The sequence below is a fragment of the Anabrus simplex genome, chromosome 8 (assembly GCF_040414725.1).
Source record: "Anabrus simplex isolate iqAnaSimp1 chromosome 8, ASM4041472v1, whole genome shotgun sequence".
NCBI lineage: Eukaryota > Metazoa > Arthropoda > Insecta > Orthoptera > Tettigoniidae > Anabrus > Anabrus simplex.
In genome coordinates, this window is record NC_090272.1 from 121086562 (window position 1) to 121106450 (window position 19889).

At 40.5% G+C, this 19889-nt stretch overlaps 1 protein-coding gene across 1 annotated transcript in view; it reads right to left on the minus strand.

The window, feature by feature from the left end:
- Nucleotides 1-11862: 11862 nt before the first annotated feature.
- LOC136879333 (sodium channel protein Nach-like) overlaps nt 11863-19889 on the minus strand; it is a 105270-nt gene continuing 97243 nt past the window's right edge. The window contains exon 11 of the mRNA XM_068229071.1: nt 11863-12098. Within this exon, the coding sequence (XP_068085172.1) occupies nt 11863-12098 (236 nt within the window). The remainder of the gene's footprint in view (nt 12099-19889) is intronic.

Genomic DNA, 19889 nt, shown 5'->3' on the forward strand with positions numbered 1-19889 from the left:
CGCTGTCAAGCAGAGTAACCCTTCTTTAGAAGACGTCCAGCGTATTGCTACGGTTTATGAGCTTACTACCAAGACTGCCGCAGCCATAGCTTCTCCACATGAAGTTGCACAAGTCTCGCCTCAGGCCCGCAAGTCCTCTGCTACAGTGAACCGTACGGATAAGGCGCTCTCCACCAAGCATTCTCGCCAGGTTCCCTCTCGTAATGCTACACGGAAGCCCAATTCTAAAAGCACCTCGAAACTCCTGCCTTCCTGCCGAGGCTGTTTCAAGCATCATGAACGTCGTGACTGTCGTTTTTTCAAAGCTACTTGTGAACGATGTAATAAACTTGGACACATTAAGACTGTCTGTCAAAGTTCGCTCCGCCCTGCTAAGACTACTGCAGCACGCCGGAAACATATACAGCCCCGCCAAGACATGGAAGTTGATCAGATCAATCTTATTCTTCCCACAAAGGATTCTCACAAAATCATCATTCCTCTCTCATTCTCTGATCGATCTGTCGATTTTCAATTAGACACTGGATCACCTGTCTCTATTATTAACCTGACTACCTACCACGACTTAGGTTCACCTTCATGCTCTCCAGCTGACATCCAGCTCGTGACATTTAACAAGAAGAAAATTGACATCAAAGGTCAAATTAAGCTTCAGGCTAGTTATAAAGGAATTCAGAAGGCCATTCCTCTTCTCGTAGTTAACAACTACACTGCATCAAACATTATGGGCATGGATCTATTTAACTTATTTGGTTTCCAGATACATGACAACATTAACGTCGTATCTACATTGCATCCTACTTCTGACGTTACCGCTCTCCTAGCGCAGTTTCCTGAAGTCTTCGACTCTCAGCTCGGAACAGCCAAAGACTATACAGCTCACATACAGCTGAAATCCGGAGCTAAGCCTCGCTTCCTCAAAGCACGGCCAGTACCCCTAGCACTTCAAGACCAGGTCACGAAAGAATTAGAAAGATGGATACAAACTGGAATTGTAATACCAGTTACTTCTAGTCAATGGGCTACTCCACTTGTGGTAATCAAGAAACCTGATGGTAATGTTCGACTTTGTGGCGATTTTCGATCTACAGTCAACGCACAACTCGAAACCGATATCTTTCCTATTCCACGTCCAGAAGACTTATTCCGTCGTCTCTCTGGTGGACAATTCTTCTCTCGAGTTGATCTTAAAGAAGCATATCTCCAGCTACTTTTAGACGAAGAATCTAAGAAATTTCTCACACTAAACACTCCTCTCGGACTGCTCCAGCTCCAGCGGCTCCCATTTGGTGTTTCATCCTCAGCGGCTATTTTTCAGCGCTATTTGGCTCAACTCACCGCCTCAATTCCCGGTTGTGCTAACTACCTGGATGATATTATTGTTACTGGAAAAGATCATCAGGAACATCTAACCAATCTCCGCCTTCTTCTCCAGAAATTGAAAGACAATGGACTACGAGCGAATCTCGCTAAATGTACCTTCTTTCAGCCTCAAGTTCACTACCTCGGACATATACTTGATAAGAATGGAATTCGTCCTAGTATGCAGAATGTCTCCGCGATAGTAAACATGCCAGCACCTCAGAACCTCAAGCAGCTTCAGTCCTTCATAGGCAAAGCGAACTATTATAATAAGTTCATTCCACACTTCGCTACAGTGGCAGCTCCATTAAACGCTCTACATAAAAAAGGTGTTAAGTTTCAGTGGACTCCGCAATGCCACCAGGCATGGAAAACAATCAACAACGCCTTAATTCAAGCTATACAACTCACTCATTTTCAGCCCGACAAGATCATCACGCTAGCTACTGACGCTTCAGACTATGGTGTCGGTGCCGTTCTCTCCCAGAAGGATCGTCATGGACAAGAACGCCCCATCGCCTTCGCTTCGAAAACGCTTAATGACCATCAACGTCGATACTCCCAGATAGAGAAAGAAGCTTTAGCCATCATCTTTGGTATTCGCCGTTTCAATGAATATCTTTATGGCAACCATTTCCTGATCATTACCGATCATAAGCCTCTCGTACACTTATTCCATCCTGGTAATAAGATCCCAGAGCATTCCCTCAGAAAGCTTCAAAGATGGTCCATGTTCCTTTCTGATTATTCTTATCAGATTGTATATCGAGCCACATCCCAGCATTGTAATGCTGATGCCCTCTCCCGCTTACCCGTTGGTCCTGATACTGCCTTCGATTCTCAAGAATCTGAATGTCTTCAGTTGGACATAGAACTTGAAGATACTGTATCCAGTTTTCCTATTCATGCTACCTGCATAGCTAAAGCTACGGATAAGGACAGTACACTTGCTACTGTACGTAATTACATCCGCAACGGTTGGCCTCTTCAGAGCACACTTCCTGCCCACCTGGCACCTTATCATCGTATGCAACATCGTCTCACGACTCGTGCCGGAGTTGTACTACTAGAAGCAGGCACCATCTTCCGAGTGGTTATCCCACTTAGCCTACAGAAACAAGTTCTCGAATTATTACACCAAAGCCATTGGGGTATCTCCAGAACAAAGCAACTCGCCCGTCAACACTGCTACTGGCCCGGTATTGATGCCGCCATCGAAAAGCTAATACGTCATTGTGAGCAATGTCAAACGAATCAGAACGCCCCGTCTTCTGATCTTGCTTCATGGCCTCCTGCTACTACTCCATGGGAACGAGTTCACATCGATTTCGCAGGTCCTTTCCTCAATTCCATGTGGTTAATAGTCATCGATTCACTGTCAAACTTTCCATATGTAGTGGATATGCATTCGACTACTACAACCGAAGCTACCATTCGTGCTCTCCAAAAAATCTTTACTACAGAAGGTTTACCGCAAGTACTCATTTCGGACAACGGACCTCAATTTACAGCTACTGCTTTTCAGAACTTTTGTACACATAATGGCATTCGTCATATCCTAGCACCACCTTTTCACCCTCAATCTAATGGTGAAGCTGAACGCTTCGTACAAACATTTAAAAGAAGTATGAAGAAAGCTGTCTCTTCAGGCTTAAATAAAGACCAAGCCTTGCTCCAACTCTTAAACAACTACAGAACTCTACCCGGCGCTGATAATATCACTCCTGCACAGAAACTCCATGGACGACCTCACAGAACTTTACTTTCTCTGTTACAGCCTCTTCCGGCCCAGCATAAGACCTCACCAACGAAGTTCTCCCTCAACGACAAGGTCTACACCAGGACATTCAAATCCAACCCACTCTGGATACCTGGAGTCATCTGCAGATCTTTGGGTCATCGTCTCTACGAGATACAGACTACGGAGAAACGTATCTGCCGCCATCAAGATCAGATACGTCTGCGCTACCGCCCCTGTCCAGCCATTGATGCTATTGCTAAACCTGATAAATCTATTGCTGAAAGAGCTTTAGATCATTTAATAACAATGGGTTCCTTTCAGGACGAGACAGCGCCACTCCGCCCAGTTCCAGCTCCGGACAATACAACAGAGACATCAGCAGTTCCGCCCCAGCATCGCAGTCGCCGCCAGCGCCGCAGCCGTTTCACGCCGTACCGGCGTATTTAGGAGGGGAGGGTGTTGTATGTCCGGCGCTCCCTTTCTCGCCCCGCCAGCCAGCTGCACGCGCGCCTGTGTATCATTCTGCTAGCTTCGACGCGCAGCCCTCAGTGCGCGTGCCTGACCATCGAGTGTAGTATAAATAGGAGCTCCCTTCCTGCTCAATCGCCCACTCGCCCCGGTGTCCAGCTCCAGAATACACCCTACGTCGAGCACGGAGGCTACTCCTCTTGAAAATGTGCTTCGACCAGGTGGACTGAATTTCTGGCAGTACGAGGTTTCACCTCTGGTCACCGCTCCCTTACCTGTTTCCACTGCCTATGTTCCGTAATTCTTTCACAAGCCATTTTCATTCCCTAATTTACGCAAGCTCCCTTAGTTTCGCTAAGTGGAATTTCTTCAATCAATTGAACTTGCTTTTTAAGAATTCAGGCACTTCAACAAACAAGGACTCTCATAGACATTTATGTTAGTGTGCCAGATAGTTCTCGACTATCAAAGTGTCAATTCACAAAGACTATCTTTTCAAGATAGAAGTGTATATAAAGACTGTAAACCTGTACATATTGTATAAAGACAGACTTTTCTCAAGATTCAATATTCCTTTTTGCTTCAAAATAAATTTTAGTTATTTGTGTAAATATCATAAAGTAAAACAATAAAAGTTGTGTTCTGTGAACTTCAACCTTGGTTACAACAAAAGTGACTGAGGTATGAGTGATTCTAGTAATAGCATTCTTTATGCAGCCAGTCCCTGTTATGAATGGTGAGAAAATATAACTCAAAGGGTTGGTTGCAGCATGCATTTCAGTAGGCTTGGCAGACTGATGTGCAATAGCAACTTCTGGCTTGGTGAGGAAAGCAACAGGTAACTACCTCACTCCTCATTTCCCTAGTATGCCTCTTCAGTGATGCCTAGGCTATTTATGACAGCTGTTGACAGAGCTGTGGATGATCAAACTAGCCTTCGGGCTGAATACTAACATACATACATATGAATAAAGCTCATATTTTCCAGTTCCAAACGGTTTTGAAATCCTACAGTAAATTGCAAAATGTTTTCAAAGTCAGATTGATTTTCAAGTGGTAAACATTTTACAACAAGAAGAAATGGCTTGAGTATGGTAAATAAGGTACCTGGTTGGAGTACTTCCAACATATTGTACATTCAGCCGTCCTCAGCAATTGACTCCTGGAACAGGAACACTCCCTTGAATGGAGCCTAGGTAACTCTTTACCATAAAGAATGCAGTGCAGGTGTTACTTTTCATTGCATTTTTTTTTTTTTTTTTGCTAGTTACTTTACGTCGCACTGATACAGATAGGTCTTATGGCGAGGATGGGACAGAGAAGGGCTAGGAGTGAGAAGGAAGCAGCCATGGCCTTAATTAAGGTGTGTGAAAATGGGAAACCATGGAAAACCATCTTCAGGGCTGCCGACAGTGGGGTTCGAACCTACTGTCTCCCGAATACTGGATACTGGCCGCACTTAAGCGACTGCAGCTTTCGAGCTCGGTCATTGAAAATTCTTATTATCTCTATGTAATGGACTTATCACCTCTATGTAATGGAAGCCAATATTGAAGGTAAATGCAGGGTTATTACAAATAATTCCAGAGTAGTCTTACCAATGGCCACAGCTCTATCGGGGCTGTACAGCATTCAGGATACGGAGAGGGGCTGGTCCCCACCATCGGCTGTCCTGAGAATGGTTTTCCATAGTTTCTCATTCTCCAGTGCTAAGATGAATGCTGGAACAGTTCCTAGCATAAGCCACAGCCACCAGTCCTGCACCTTCTCCAAACTGGAGGTCTGCAAACTACGCAGTTCGTTTGCTTACGCTCATTTGAACCTCATACGGTGAAATTTGAGTGGGCTGGCTAGAAGCATGTAGTCTGAGGTAAGGCAGCTGGTGCATTTTGGACAGTATCAACAACATTACGACAAACAAACTTAAAAGGAGAGTGACTGAATACAAAATGTTGAATGCCATGAAATATTTAAATGAATTATGCATGGAGGTAAAATGAAATGGCGTATGGCTTTTGGTGCCGGGATGTGCCCGAGGACTTCGGCTCACCAGGTACAGGTCTTCCTATTTGACACCCGTAGGTGACCTGTGCGTCGTAATGAGGAAGAAATGATGATGAAGACAATACATACACCCAGCCGCCATGCCAGGGGAATTAAGCAGTTATGGTTAAAATTCTCGGCCCTGCCGGAAATCGAACCCGGGACCCCTGTGACCAAAGGCCAGCCATGGAGCCAGACATGCATGGAGGTAATGTAATTACAAACTTATTGTAAACACTGTCATGTTAGTAGACACAGAACATTAACTGGTATTATCTTTCACGTTGTCGCAAACATTCATTATTATTGTGTTGTCTGTTTTAGTACAGAATGAATCAAGAGAGCATCATTTACTGTACTCATATCTTGGTTAAGTGAGCTCCTTTTGTCACTAATAAAGTTACCAGCTGAACTGAAATATCTTTCATTTGCCGCATTGGAGGCTGGAATAGACAATACCGTATTTACGCGAATAATCTCCGCCACCGAATAATCCCTGCATGCTAACTTTAGGAAGGCTGATTTTGAAAAAAAAAATGCCAACATTGACTCAAATAAAACCCACACCCCAATTTTGTGCCTCAATTTTTTTTAAAAATATGCGGGTATTATTTGCGTAAGTACGGTATTTTCTTTGTTAGTACTCCACTGCTCCATATCTCTTTGGCCTGAGGGAAGGTGTCACCTACCAAGAGGCCCATTGTACCTCTTTAGGGAAAGGAATGAAAACTTTTTGTGGTAGTAAATGATTCTACCGAGCAGAGTAGGCTTCGGCTTAACAGCGGCTAGCTTTAGCTAAGTTTGCAGCAAAGAAAATCTTGCCATAAGACCTATCTGTGTTGGTGTGACATAAAGCTACTAGCAAAAAACAAGAAATCTTGGATATTCTGTACTGTTATTTTTACACTATGCAAGGGGATTGTCATCAGAAAGATGACCTTTGAATGGATGAATGAATGAATGAATGAATGAATAAATAAATAAATAAATAAATAAATTGCTGTAGTAAGAATATCAGCAATGTTTATACGTCCATAGTCTGTGCCAAGATTTAACTCGTTTTTGACATAGATCTAGGAACTTATTCCTGAAACAACCATGAAGGGATGGAGATTGGTTTCACACATTTTGACGCACTTCTGTGTAATGTTTGGTTTGATATAATTTGGAACTGTATTTGATCGACGCACTGTATTCGGCCACACTTTACACATTTGTGCTTTCATATGTGAGGTAGTAGATGCAAACGTCAATAAGGAAGCACATTTACATGGCACATATCCTGCATATTGACCATTCACATTTGTTACTAGTAAGAAATATTCCCACACTTCGCTCTTCATCCTTTCTTTATGTAGTAATTCATATTGCTTCCTCTCAGATTTTGCTTTGGACTCCCGTTCCGTGTTCACAACTAATGTCGTAGTGACTGCGAATGTACATGAGTCGCACTGAATGTGGTGTGTTCGTTCAGACTGATGAGCGCCAAGCGGTCAGACAGGTCATGCTCGCTAGCGGAGCAGGAATTAACTACTCGACTACCTTCGTTCAACCGACCATAAATGGAGAATGCAGGCCTTTATTCTCGAAACATCACCTCCACTGCTCCATATCTCTTTGGACTGAGAGAAGGTGTCACCTACCAAGAGGCCCGTTGTACCTCTTTAGGGAAAGGAATGAAAACTCTATGTGGTAGTAAATGATTCTACCGAGTAGAGTAGGCTTCGGCTTAACAGCAGCTAGCTTTAGCTAAGTTTGCAGCTATAAATTCAGGAGGTGGAGGGCCCAGCCCCGCTATTGGCTATCATAACAATTGTTTTCTGTGGCTTTGATTCTCTTGCACTAAAGCGAATGCCAGGACAGTCAGTTCCTATGATAGCCCACCTTACCTCCTTCACAAATCACACTTCCAAAACAAATCTCCCTGGCCTGAGAGACAATGTTACTGTCTAGGAGGCCCACCGTCCTTATCAGGGATTGAATGAAAACTTGTGTAGTAGTAGAAAATGATTCATCAGGTTTTAAAAACAAGTATCTCGCAAATTATTGCACATAAAATAACAAATGATACATGATAAGATATAAAAACCCACCAAGTTCTAGTGTACGATGTGTCCTCCTTTTGTCAAACAATGCGCAACAATTCGGTCCACAAATGCTGTAGCATATCTCTGCCAATGGCCATCAAAAGAGTGGTAAAGTGATCCTGGAGCTCATTCATTGGTGGTATATAAACAGTGCTTCAACATAGCCCCAAAGGACAGAATCACATACAATAAGATAGGGAAACCTAGGGAGCCATTTGAACAGCGCCAAGTCATCCTCAGCACAGAACCCAATCTACTTGTTTCATTGGAAATGTTTGGTCATCTAGTGCTTTTACACTGCACAAGTAACCTACGTCCTTGAACTGTTGATATGATCATAAAAGACTTTTGTAGCTCGAAGTTCTGCTTTGTACTGTCTTTGGTGTACAAATTGCATGGTAACAAATAAGCACTTTACAAAGGAAAAATTTAATGTATCCTCATATTCAATACATAACATAATTCCATCATTAGATGGAGTAATAAAATTCAAATATGTTTTGACTTGTTTGAGCCATCTTCAGTGAAATAAGGAGGGTAAAAGTTATTTACATACTACAAGCTAAAAATGTGCTAAAAACATAACGAAGGAATGAATGAAAAACAAAAGAGACATGATGGAGATAAAAAACAATACAATGTCCGTCTCCCAAAGAACATTTTTCATAATTTCAGGCAAAGAAATCCTGTATCATTGATATTATGGAAATGAACATCAAACAGTAAATAAGCACAACAGCAGGAGGTAAATGTAGATGTTTTAATGTTATGCACTTCGGATTTATCTGAAAAGTGGAATACTTAATATGAATAATATTGTTGATCTTGCTTTATGTCACAAAAAAATACGTGTTCTATATCGTAATACAGTAGAACTTGGCTAAACCTGAAGGGTCCAAAAAAAAAACCCATGAATTTATATTACTGTATTATTTAGCTTATGGCAAATTATATACAAATTTACAATATTTTAAAATATATTTTTTAGATATTTTACATAATTCATTGTCAATGGTAAATCACCATTTATATGGTATATATAATGAAAAATAATAAAGTTTTCCTGATCAGGGATAGCTGTACAACAGGAGAATTTAAACATTAAAAATATGCAAGCTCATTTTATCCTAAGATGAATAGTGTGAAAGTTACTATCATTATGATGCTATTACCGAACAGTACCCTTTTTCTAGGGCAGCTATCCCTTGTAGATTTTCTCTCTTCTCTCTCACAGACAAACCAACATGAATGATTCAATGAACTTGCCTCAAGGGAGTTCAGATTTCTAAATCAAGATTGTCCAGTCATTCTAGAGCCTACTCAGTGCTGAGAACTTTAAATTTGCTATGTTAAATAAATGGAATTGGTGTATGGCTTTTAGTGCCGGGAGTGTCCGAGGACATGTTCAGCTCGCCAGGTGCAGGTCTTTTGATTTGACGCCAATAGGCAACCTGCACATCATGATGAGGATGATATGATGATGAAGACAGCACATACACCCAGCCCCCATACCAGAGAAATTAACCAATGATGGTTAAAATTCCTGACCCTGCTGGAAATCGAACCCGGGAGCCTCTGAACCAAATGCCAGTATGCTGACCATTCAGGCAATGAGTCGGACATTTACTATGTTTATTACCCATAACTATCTGGATCATTCTACAAAGCAATCCATATAAACTTGAACTACTTTAATAGGTCATAATTTCCCTCTGAAAGCCCGTAGAAACTGGAAATTTGTTTTATGATCTCAGGGTATCTTAAAAGCAGTGTGTGCAAGAATAGACCTCAGACAACTACTGAACTCCGTGAGGTCATTAGACACAAAATAAGCAACATTAGTGAGGGTACACTTCTCAGAATATCACAGAATATGGTGGAATGAGTCCAGTTATGTACGGATGCTGGTGGAGGGCACTTCCAACATTTGCTGTGAGGAATCTCCCAACAAAGTAGGCTACTGTAAACGGGTTTCTTTGCTGACTGAATAATCTCAAAAAATTGTGTGCCCCCTGGATCACCGGACTTTATCTTATCTTATGTATGTATGTATGTATGTATGTATGTATGTATGTATGTATGTATGTATGTATGTATGTATGAAATTAATCTCCCAATTATGTATTATCATCTCCCAAAGTTGCACATGTGTTGTATTCTTGATTCAAATGTTATGACTCATTAAAATAGTCCAGGTTTATATGAATCGCTCTGTATTTGACAGTATGATGTTATCAGCCGTGTCATTAATTTACATCTCACTAGTTTGAAGAAATTATACATGGCACTATCTCACCAAAGCATGTCAAACAGCTATTAGATCTATAAACAATGCTTCACTCTTTAGCCAACCAGCCAAAATATGCATTGTCAGTGTTAGGTGTAGGGATGTGGTGAACCCATCACCCAGTGTCTGTGACACTCCAGTCAGCCAGCCTGGGATAAGGAGTCCTGTCTACCTCTCTACCTCTCTACCAAGTTCCAATGGCCTCCTAAAGGAAACAAAGGCAAGATATGGAGGGGATGTGAAAATATTGTTGTTTGCAGACGACATAGTGACAATACAGAAGTGCAAATCAAACTAGAGGCTTTAAATGATAATATTGAGATATATGGTATGAAAATCAGTATGGAGAAGAGAAAAACAGTGGTGATGACAAGAGCAGAAAGAGAAAGAGAAGGAAAAGGAATTGTTAGTATCAGGGGACAAAACCTTGAGATTGTTGAATATTTCAAATATTTGCAAATTGAAATAATGTAGGTTGCCAGGTTGTATAAAGAGATCAGCAGAAAGGTGCAAGCTAGAAATGCATTCTACCAGAATCTAAGGAACCTGGTGTGGAACAGAGAAGTTCGTATGTAATGTAAAGAAATAATGTACAAGATGTACTATCCCCCTATATTAACATATGCATCAGAGACTTAGACTTTGACAGCAAAATTCAGGCCAGAGAGATGAAGTTCCTGAGGAGTATGGTAGGGAAGACAAGGAGAGACAGAGTAAGAAATGTTGAGGTCAGAAAAGAGTTAGAGGTAGAAAAACTGAGTGACAGGATGGAGAGGAACAAATTGAGATGGTATGGACATGTTATGAGGATGCAGGTGGGAAGGATACCAAAACAAATGTTGGAGGTTAAGATAAAAGGAAAGAGGGCAAGACGGAGGCCGAGAGCAAGATGGATGGACTCGGTCAAGAACCGTAAAAGAAAAAGAAGACTGGACTGGAATATAATTACTGAAGAGGAGATGAAAATGATGATGATTTTACCAAGTGTTCCAGTGGTCCACCTTTCAAGCCGTCAGTAGTCTTTGCATTGTCTCACTTCATCTGCTGATAGATATCAGTTAACTCCACATGGAGTTCTGGATTTTGCACTTACCAAAACTCTAAGTTCACTACTTAGAAGACTATTCAAGAAACATACCCTCATTCAGCCAAGAACTTGAACCTATTCTTAGATTTACAGTAACTAAAGTTCCATTTCCAACACCAGCAGCATTCTACACTACTTTTCTCTTTTGCCCAGGCAGTGCTCCATTATCCTTAATAATCATTTTTGAAAATATTAGTTATAATTTATAATATAGAATTTTTACTTCAAATTATATAATATTCTAACTAAACATACATTTTTTAACATTGTGTTTAATAGGAATGTCAAGGGACTGTAGGAAAAGTTTCAGTTGTTCACAGATAAGTTTAAAAAATATTAGAATTAACCAAGTTCCACCATATCTTAGAAGTGAAGCTTCCACGATGTGTAGAATTATTTGGTTCTTCTTCCACGTTGAACCGTGTTATTGTTTTCTGTACATTCCACACATTTTGCCAACGTTTTTAATATGTTGCACTATTCTTTGTCAAGGCAACTGAAATATCCCTACTTGATCCGAGGTAATCAGTCTCCCAGACAGCAATCACACTATGAGAGTAGTTCCTGACCTTGGCTTACTGCAATGTATTTGAAACATCGGCAAACTGTACAGAAAACAACATGGTTCAACCCAGAAGAACTAAATAAGTTCTACCGTACATGATTTAATGTGCCCAAATTCTTTTCCATATAGAACTAGTCTTGACTTTACATCACTGCTTATGAAGGTAATGAAGAGTTATTTTTAAAATCTCAAGGTTTGTATTATTTCTTATGAATACATGGGTTATAACAGCCAGTTTCTGGGTGCAGGAGTTACTTTGATCCTATATGGATAGTACACAGGAAATGATGTCTTGTTTGGTATTGATACTTCATCATGCTGTTGTGTCTTGTTGGAAGCTTCTTGTGATTTAGATTGTAGTTTATTACAAGCAGGCCTCAGAGTGAAGAAGTAGATAAGCTCTAGGAGGCTGAGGAGGCTACATCCCAGGCACAAACCCACAATACCACCAAAAGAAGCTGTAACAATGGAATCACAAAAAGTCATCTTCAGACCTCTTCTTTTTATACATTCACAGGAGAGAACTTTATCATCACAGTTTTCAGAGATTAGAATACTGGTTTTGTCTCATGCCTTAGATAAAAAGTCTATTTTTACCTACTTTTTCTGAAATGGGCAGTAGGTTTATGAGTTGATTAAATGTACCCCTGTATGTGTTTGCGCAAGGACTTATTTAGAAGGGATCCAGTGGGTTCAGATACCCTCAAAACTTTCTCTGCCTTATTGAATGTTTCTTTTCAGGTTTTTCAGTAAAAACAGGTGAAGACGAGGTGATTATCTGTTGCCACTGCTACACTCATGTTCATAAAAAACAGAACACGTTGAAAGACTAGATATAGGAAGGTCATATTCACAGGACATGTGCATTAGTATGTTCTCATCGGGCGAGCTGGCCGTGCGGAATGGTCGCGCAGCTGTGGGTTTGCATCCGGGAGATAGTGGGTTCGAACCTCACTGTCGGCAGCCCTGAAGATCATTTTCCGTGGTTTCCCATTTTTGCACCAGGCTGTACCTTAATTAAGGCCGTGGCCGCTTCCTTCCCACTCCTAGGCCTTTATTATCCCATCGTCGCCATAAGACCTATCTGTGTCGATGCGACATAAAGCAAATAGCAAAACAAAAAGTATGTACTGAAGAAATGATTAGCATTTGAACAATATCGGCCCTCAGGTTCAAGGTCCACATCAATATATCGGCGCACCACCACCGACTGGTAAAATGTGCCTGCGGCTTTTGTTGTCACTATAAACTGAAGGTAATGGATCAGTGTGGCTTGAGCAGACATGCAGGATGCCTTGTAGACATATGCGAGAACCGTACCATCAAATGAGTGAGTTTGAAAGAGGACGCATTATTGGCATGAGAGAACATGATGCATCCATCCGGGAAATTGCTGCTCGTGTGGGACAAAGTGTGTCGGCAGTGCAACAGGTGTGTGCAGAATGGTTAACAGAAGGCCATAGAACATGACTAGATGGGTCTGATCGCACCACCCAGACCACCTCCCGAGAAGATCGACACCTCATCCGAATGGCATTGCAGGACTGATCTGCATCCTCCTCAGCTCTGGTGCAACAGTGGAACAGTGTGACACATCGTACACTATCAGGAGTGACAGTCTGTCGCTATTTATTATGGTCTGGGTTACTGGCACGTCGTCCACTTCTCTGCCTACCTTTAACTAATGTGCATAAACATGCTAGACTGCAATGGTGTATGGAATGACGTTACTGGGGACAGGAATTGCAGCAGATAGTGTTTTTGGACGAATCCAGATTCTGTTTGTTTGAAAATGATGCCGCATTTTGGTTCGCCGCAGACAGAGGGAGAGGCATCACGTTGACTGCATTCACATAAGACATACAGTGCCAACTCAAGCCCTTATGGTGTGGGCTGCTATTGGGTACAACCACAAATCACAGTTGGCGCGTGTCCAGGGCACTGTGACCAGTTTGACTAACGTGGACGACATCCTGCGACCCGTAGCCATACCCTTTCTGCACGACACCCCAGGTGCCATACCTCAGCAAGACAATGCACGGCCACATATTGCTGCAAGAACACTTGCTTCTTGTTGTCACAGGATGTCAGACTGTCGACCTGGCCTGCCCGATCACCAGACTTGTTGCCATTCAAAAATGTGTGGGATATGGTGAAACGATGGGTACGACGCCGTAACCCAATGTCAACCACCAAAAACACATACTAATAAACATGTCCTGTGAGTATGAACTTCCTATCTCTAGTCTTTCAAGGTATTCTATTTTTTAATGAACATGAGTGTATTTAACATAGCACTGAAAGAAACATTCCAGCAAATTAGAAAGTCAAACATTGCTTTTGTTGATGAGATAGTAATAATAATTGCTGAAGAACTAAGTGGGCTAAAGGTATTAGCAAATAAATTAAAAACAGAAAAAGACTACTACTTTGTCTTCTTCTGATGCTTTTCTCACATGCCAGTATCCAGTATTCGGGAGACAGTGGGTTCAAATCCCACTGTCAGCAGCCCTGAAGATGGTTTTCCATGGTTTCCCATTTTCACACCAGGAAAATCCTGGGGCTGTACCTTAATTAAGGCCACGGCCGCTTCCTTCCCAGTCCTAGCCCTTTCCTGTCCCATCGTTGCCATATGACCTATCTGTGTCGGTGTGATGTAAAGCCAATAGCAGCAGCAGCTTTTCTCACTTGATTGTGGGGTTACGGGTGAACTGTGTCATACATGTGGGCATGGCCCTGATTTACAGCTGACCGAGCTCGATAGCTGCAGTCGCTTAAGTGCGGCCAGTATCCAGTATTCGGGAGATAGTAGGTTCGAACCCCACTGTCGGCAGCCCTGAAGATGGTTTTCCGTGGTTTCCCGTTTTCACACCAGGCAAATGCTGGGGCTGTACCTTAATTAAGGCCACGGCCGCTTCCTTCCCACTCCTAGCCCTTCCCTGTCGCATTTTCGCCATAAGACCTATCTGTGTTGGTGCAATGTAAAGCAACTAGCAAAAAAAATAAAAAAAATAAAATTACAGCTGAACGCTCTTCCTGACACCGACCCTACATTAAGTGATATATTCACTATTATATGTTTCTGTGGTGTTTGCTAGTGTAGAATAGTGTGGTGTGTTATGTGTCTATGAAAAAAGTTGTTTTGGGACAAACACTCAGACCTCTACCCACAGAAATTAACCACACATGATTAAAATCCTTGACTTGGCTGGGAAGTGAACTCAGGATCACCAAACAGAAGGCCTCAATGCTGGCCATAGAAGCCAGACTAACAGAAACAAAGAAGGGCCTAAAAACTGATGCAAAGATGAGGTTCAATAGAGCGGAAGCACACCAGCAGCAGAGCAGTCAGAATGTACTACACATTGGAAACTACAACCTCCAAAACATAGAGTAATTTTCCTGCTTACCTACAACATGTGGACATACCAATACAACAAAACGTGTAGAGATAATATCTAATTGATGTGTTTCATGCATTGCCCTAGTGGCCTTGAAATGAGTATCAATGTTCTTTTACTTAATTTTTTTAAAGTTCAACTTTATTGGAGATTCACTCTTGCCTTAATGTAATTCAGTATAAGTATCTGCTTGATACTAACTTTGTGATGTCAAGTCACACATAGTACAGCATGCGCCTTCTGTTGGTGAGTTGGTGAACTACCAACAACATTCAAGGAACTCTTATCATTGGTTTGTTGGCTATAAAGTGCTGATTGTTTTTGGTCTTGTATGTCGAGATCTCGACCTAGTAAGATGTAGCTGAGGCAAACTATTGCTGAATGTGGAAGAAGAAGAATAGAACTGAACCTTTACTATGTGAAACTGACTGGAATGAACCTGTGGAGGTTTGCCTCAACAGAAAATGTGTGGCAAATAATAATAATAATAATAATAATAATAATAATAATAATAATAATGTTGTTTGAGTCATCAGTCCATAGACTGGTTTGAGGCAGCTCTCCATGACACCCTATCCTGTGCTAACCTTTTCATTTCTACGTAATTATTGCATTCTACATCTGCTCTAATCTGCTTGTCATATTCATACCTTGGTCTATCCCTACCATTCTTACTGCCTACTACACTTGCTTCAAAAACCAAATGAACAAGTCCTGGGTGTCTTAAAATGTGTCCTATCATTCTATTTCTTCTTGTCAAATTTAGCCAGACTAACAGAAACAAAGTATGGGCCTAAAAACTGATGCAAAGATGAAGTTCAATAGTTCAATTTAGCCAAATCGATCTCTTCTCACCAATTCGATTCAGTATCTCTTCATTCGTGATTCAATCTATCCATCTCACCCTCAGCATTCTCCTGTAACACCACATTTCAAAAGCTTCTACTTTTTTCTTTCTGAGCTAGTTAAAATCCACATTTCACTTCCATATAATGCCGCGTTCCAGATGAAAGTCTTCAGAAACATCTTTCTAATTCCTATATCAATGTTTGAAGTGAGCAAAATTTTTTCTTAAGACAGCTCTTCCTTGCTTATGCTAGTCTGCATTTTATGTCCTCCTTACTTGTACCATCATTAGTTATTTTACTACCCAAGTAACAATATTCATCTACTTCCTTTAAGACTTCATTTCCTAATCTAATATTTCTTGCATCACCTGCCTTTGTTCGACTGCACTCCATTACTTTTCTTTTGGACTTACTTATTTTCATCTTGTACTCCTTACCCAAGACTTCGTCCATACCATTTAGCAATTTCTCGAGATCTTCTGCCGTCGATAAAATGACAATATCATTGGCAAATCTCAAGGTTTTGATTTCCTTTCCTTGGACTGTGATTCCCTTTTCAAATTCCTCTTTGATTTCCTTTACTGCCTGTTCTATGTAAACATTAAAAAGGAGGGGGGACAAACTGCAGCCTTGCTGCACTTCTTTCTGGATTGTTGCTTCTTTTTCAAAGCCCTCAATTCCTATCACTGCAGACTGATTTTTATACAGATTGTAGATAATTCTTCGTTCTTGGTATCTGATCCCAATCACCTTCAGAATCTTAAATAGCTTGGTCCAATCAACATTATTGAATGACTTTTCTAGATCTATGAACGCCATATATGTGGGCTTGTCCTTCTTAATTCGATCCTCTAAGATCAGATGTAAAGTTAGGATTGCTTCACGTGTTCCTACATTTCTTGTGAAGCCAAATTGATCTTCTCCCAACTCAGTTTCAACTTGTCTTTCCATTCTTCTGTAAATAATACATGTTAAAATTTTGCAGGCATGAGACACTAAACTAATGGTGCGGTAATTTTCACACTTGTCAGCACCGGCTTTTTTGGGAATAGGTATAACAGCATTCTGCCAAAAATCGGACGGCACTTCTCCTGTCTCATGCATCTTACACATTCCTAAGGCAGTCAGTAATTCAGAGGGAATGTCATCAATTCCAGGTGCCTTGTTCCTATTTAGCTCGCTCACAGCTCTGTCAAACTCTGACCTCAAAATTGGGTCTCCCATTTCATCAGCATCAAGAGCCTCTTCTTGTTCCAGAACCAAATTATCTACATCTTTACCTTGATACAACTGTACAACTGTTGGATATGTTCTTCCTGTCAGTGCCAATTGTGATGAAGGAGCTTCATATTATTTCAATGTCCCTATTTTTATTGTTGTTGAGCTCATATCTGATCGTCTTTGTACATATTTCACAAAATATCCATTCCTTGCTTTCTAGATGACTTGAGTCCAGAAGATGCTGCAGCACTTGTTGATGGATGCAGCTTCCATTATGTTGCAAATGTATTGGGAATATCACCCAACAGTGTGCACCGAGCTGTAAGGCATTATCAAAGTAAAACACCTTTCATAGATGGCCTGCATCAGTTCATCTGAGGTCTACACCTAACAGAGATGACTGCCTTTTAACTCTAGAGGTGTTATAGAGATTGCCAAGTTACAGCAGTACAAGTTAGAAGAGGAAGTGCACAACATCAATATTAGTGAGTGGACATTGAGAAGAAGACTAGGGAAGGCAGATGTGTCTTCAAGAAGACCTACTACTGGCCCCCAGTTAGTTGAGATGCTAGCATCGGTTAGCTCACCTTCAGTTTGCTCAAGAACATCAGAACTGGACACAGGAGCAATGTCCTTTTCACTGATGAATCCAGATTCAACCTAGGCTCTGCAGATGGAAGAGAAACGTGGAGGAGACCTGGGGAGCATTATGCCATGCCACCTATACCTTCATGGCAAGAACACCGTACAGAGGAGGTTTCATCATAGTATGAGAGTAATGTAACTTATAAGCTTTTCAGTCTGCTGAACACCCAAGTTCAAAATGTAATATACGACACTATAACACAGTTGTAAAATATACACAATATTGTGTGTTTGACAGACTGAAAAGCTTTTAAATTACATTAACTCAATCGATACTGGGAAGTATGGCTTCCTCCTTAACAAAATAACACGTAGTAGGAGGGGGTCGTCACATCTTGTGCTGGGACTGAGCTGGCGTTCATTGAAAATACGGCACTAAATGCTCTCCCACCTTTCAACAGCTGACTCCAGAAGGGATTATTTTCATTTTAAAATAGTCAGCTGTAATTGAAGTGATCAATGTACTTTTTTTATAATTACCATGCAATTACTTTCAAAGACAAGTGATATTTGCATGTGTGTGTGTGCAATAGTTAATAGATTGTGAGATATTTATTGTTGAAATTTTAGTGACTTTTTAAGAGAACAACCCCATTTTAAATGATCAGCAGCATGTACTAGTGACATGAACACTATTTTGGAGTGGAGAGTCTTATATCCCCACTTCTTCTTTGACTTCTTGCTGAATTTGTAATTAAGACAGATGTATTAGAGCACTGAACAAAAGCAGGTGTTGCTTAAAAACAACAAACGTTCAGCGCCAGTCAGAACTTTTGTTAATTTCCATTTACAAGTTTTAGGAATTTTCTGGAAATTAAATGCCTACTGTGAAGACAACTCTATATGATGGATGTGAGTATAGAATCTCATTCAATTTTGATGCTGCATTACGTGGATCGATGTTGGATTTCATCACGGACATTAACTCTATCACCATGAGACTCTAAATGGGAGAACAGACACCAGCAGACTTAATATGTGAAGCTACCCAACTTTGACAGTCACCAAACCCAGGACAATGATTCAGTAGTGCAGTATGGGAAATTTAAGAAAAGCTGACTCATTAATATTTCATATTTGTAAAATTTGAACCTATTCTCATTGACATAGATTAATGTAGATAAACTACCTTATGGTATGAGTTATTAAATGCCACATTCTCCCTTTCTGTCTCTCTGCTGTATATAATCCATCACTGCACTCTTCTAAGCTTATGCTTTTGATTGGCTTAGTTACTTTTCTGTAGATTTTCATATATTTCTGTGTAGTGGTGAAAACACATAAACGTGTAGATGGATGTTAGGGATTAATACAATACAGTAGAATGTCATTAATCCAGATCATATTAGTCTGGACTTCCCTTAATCCAGACAGTCGTCTTTTTATTTACATTTATTTACACTGTTTACGCCCACATTGGAGCACCAAAAGAAAACCTTATACAACAAAGTCTTCAAAGAATAAGTTCAGCTTTTAACACTCAACAACTTTTTCCATTCCCAAAACTTCTTCATATGTAACAAACTGCTTACACTGTGATATTTTTAGAGATAGTCTTGTGTACTTGTTATTTAGAATCTGTTTCTCTTCTCTATTTTAAATTTGATCTTCAGTAATTTTCAGTTTATCTAAATCCATTTTTATCTTTAAACCATGTGGTTTTTGTTTTACTATTCCAAAATAAATTAAAAAGTTCTTTCAGGTGTCTAGTGTTTGGTAAGCAGTATATGTGTCCAAAGAATGCAATCCTCCATTTTTGCATAGTGTCAATGATCAATTCACTTTCCTTGTAAAGTACCGAATTTGGGAAAAGTCTCCACTGGCCATCAATCTGGTGTTTTTTTATTGATAATTGTCCGAAGAATTCTTTAATCAACTTTCTGCAGTTTGTCTGTTGTTGATTGGGTATTCAGTTTAAATAATGTTTCACTTGCATATGTTGCTTCTGGCTTAACAATGAAGTAAGAATGTTAAAATTCAGCATTAATCGAAAGAGACTGTTTCTTGTAGCTCGGCCAGGTAACTTGTTGTGCTCCTCTCAGTTTTTGAGTTCTACTATCTATGGATGCTTTTCCATTAGCATTCCAAGTTATAATCTCACCAATATATTTAAATTTGTCTACAACTTTTATTT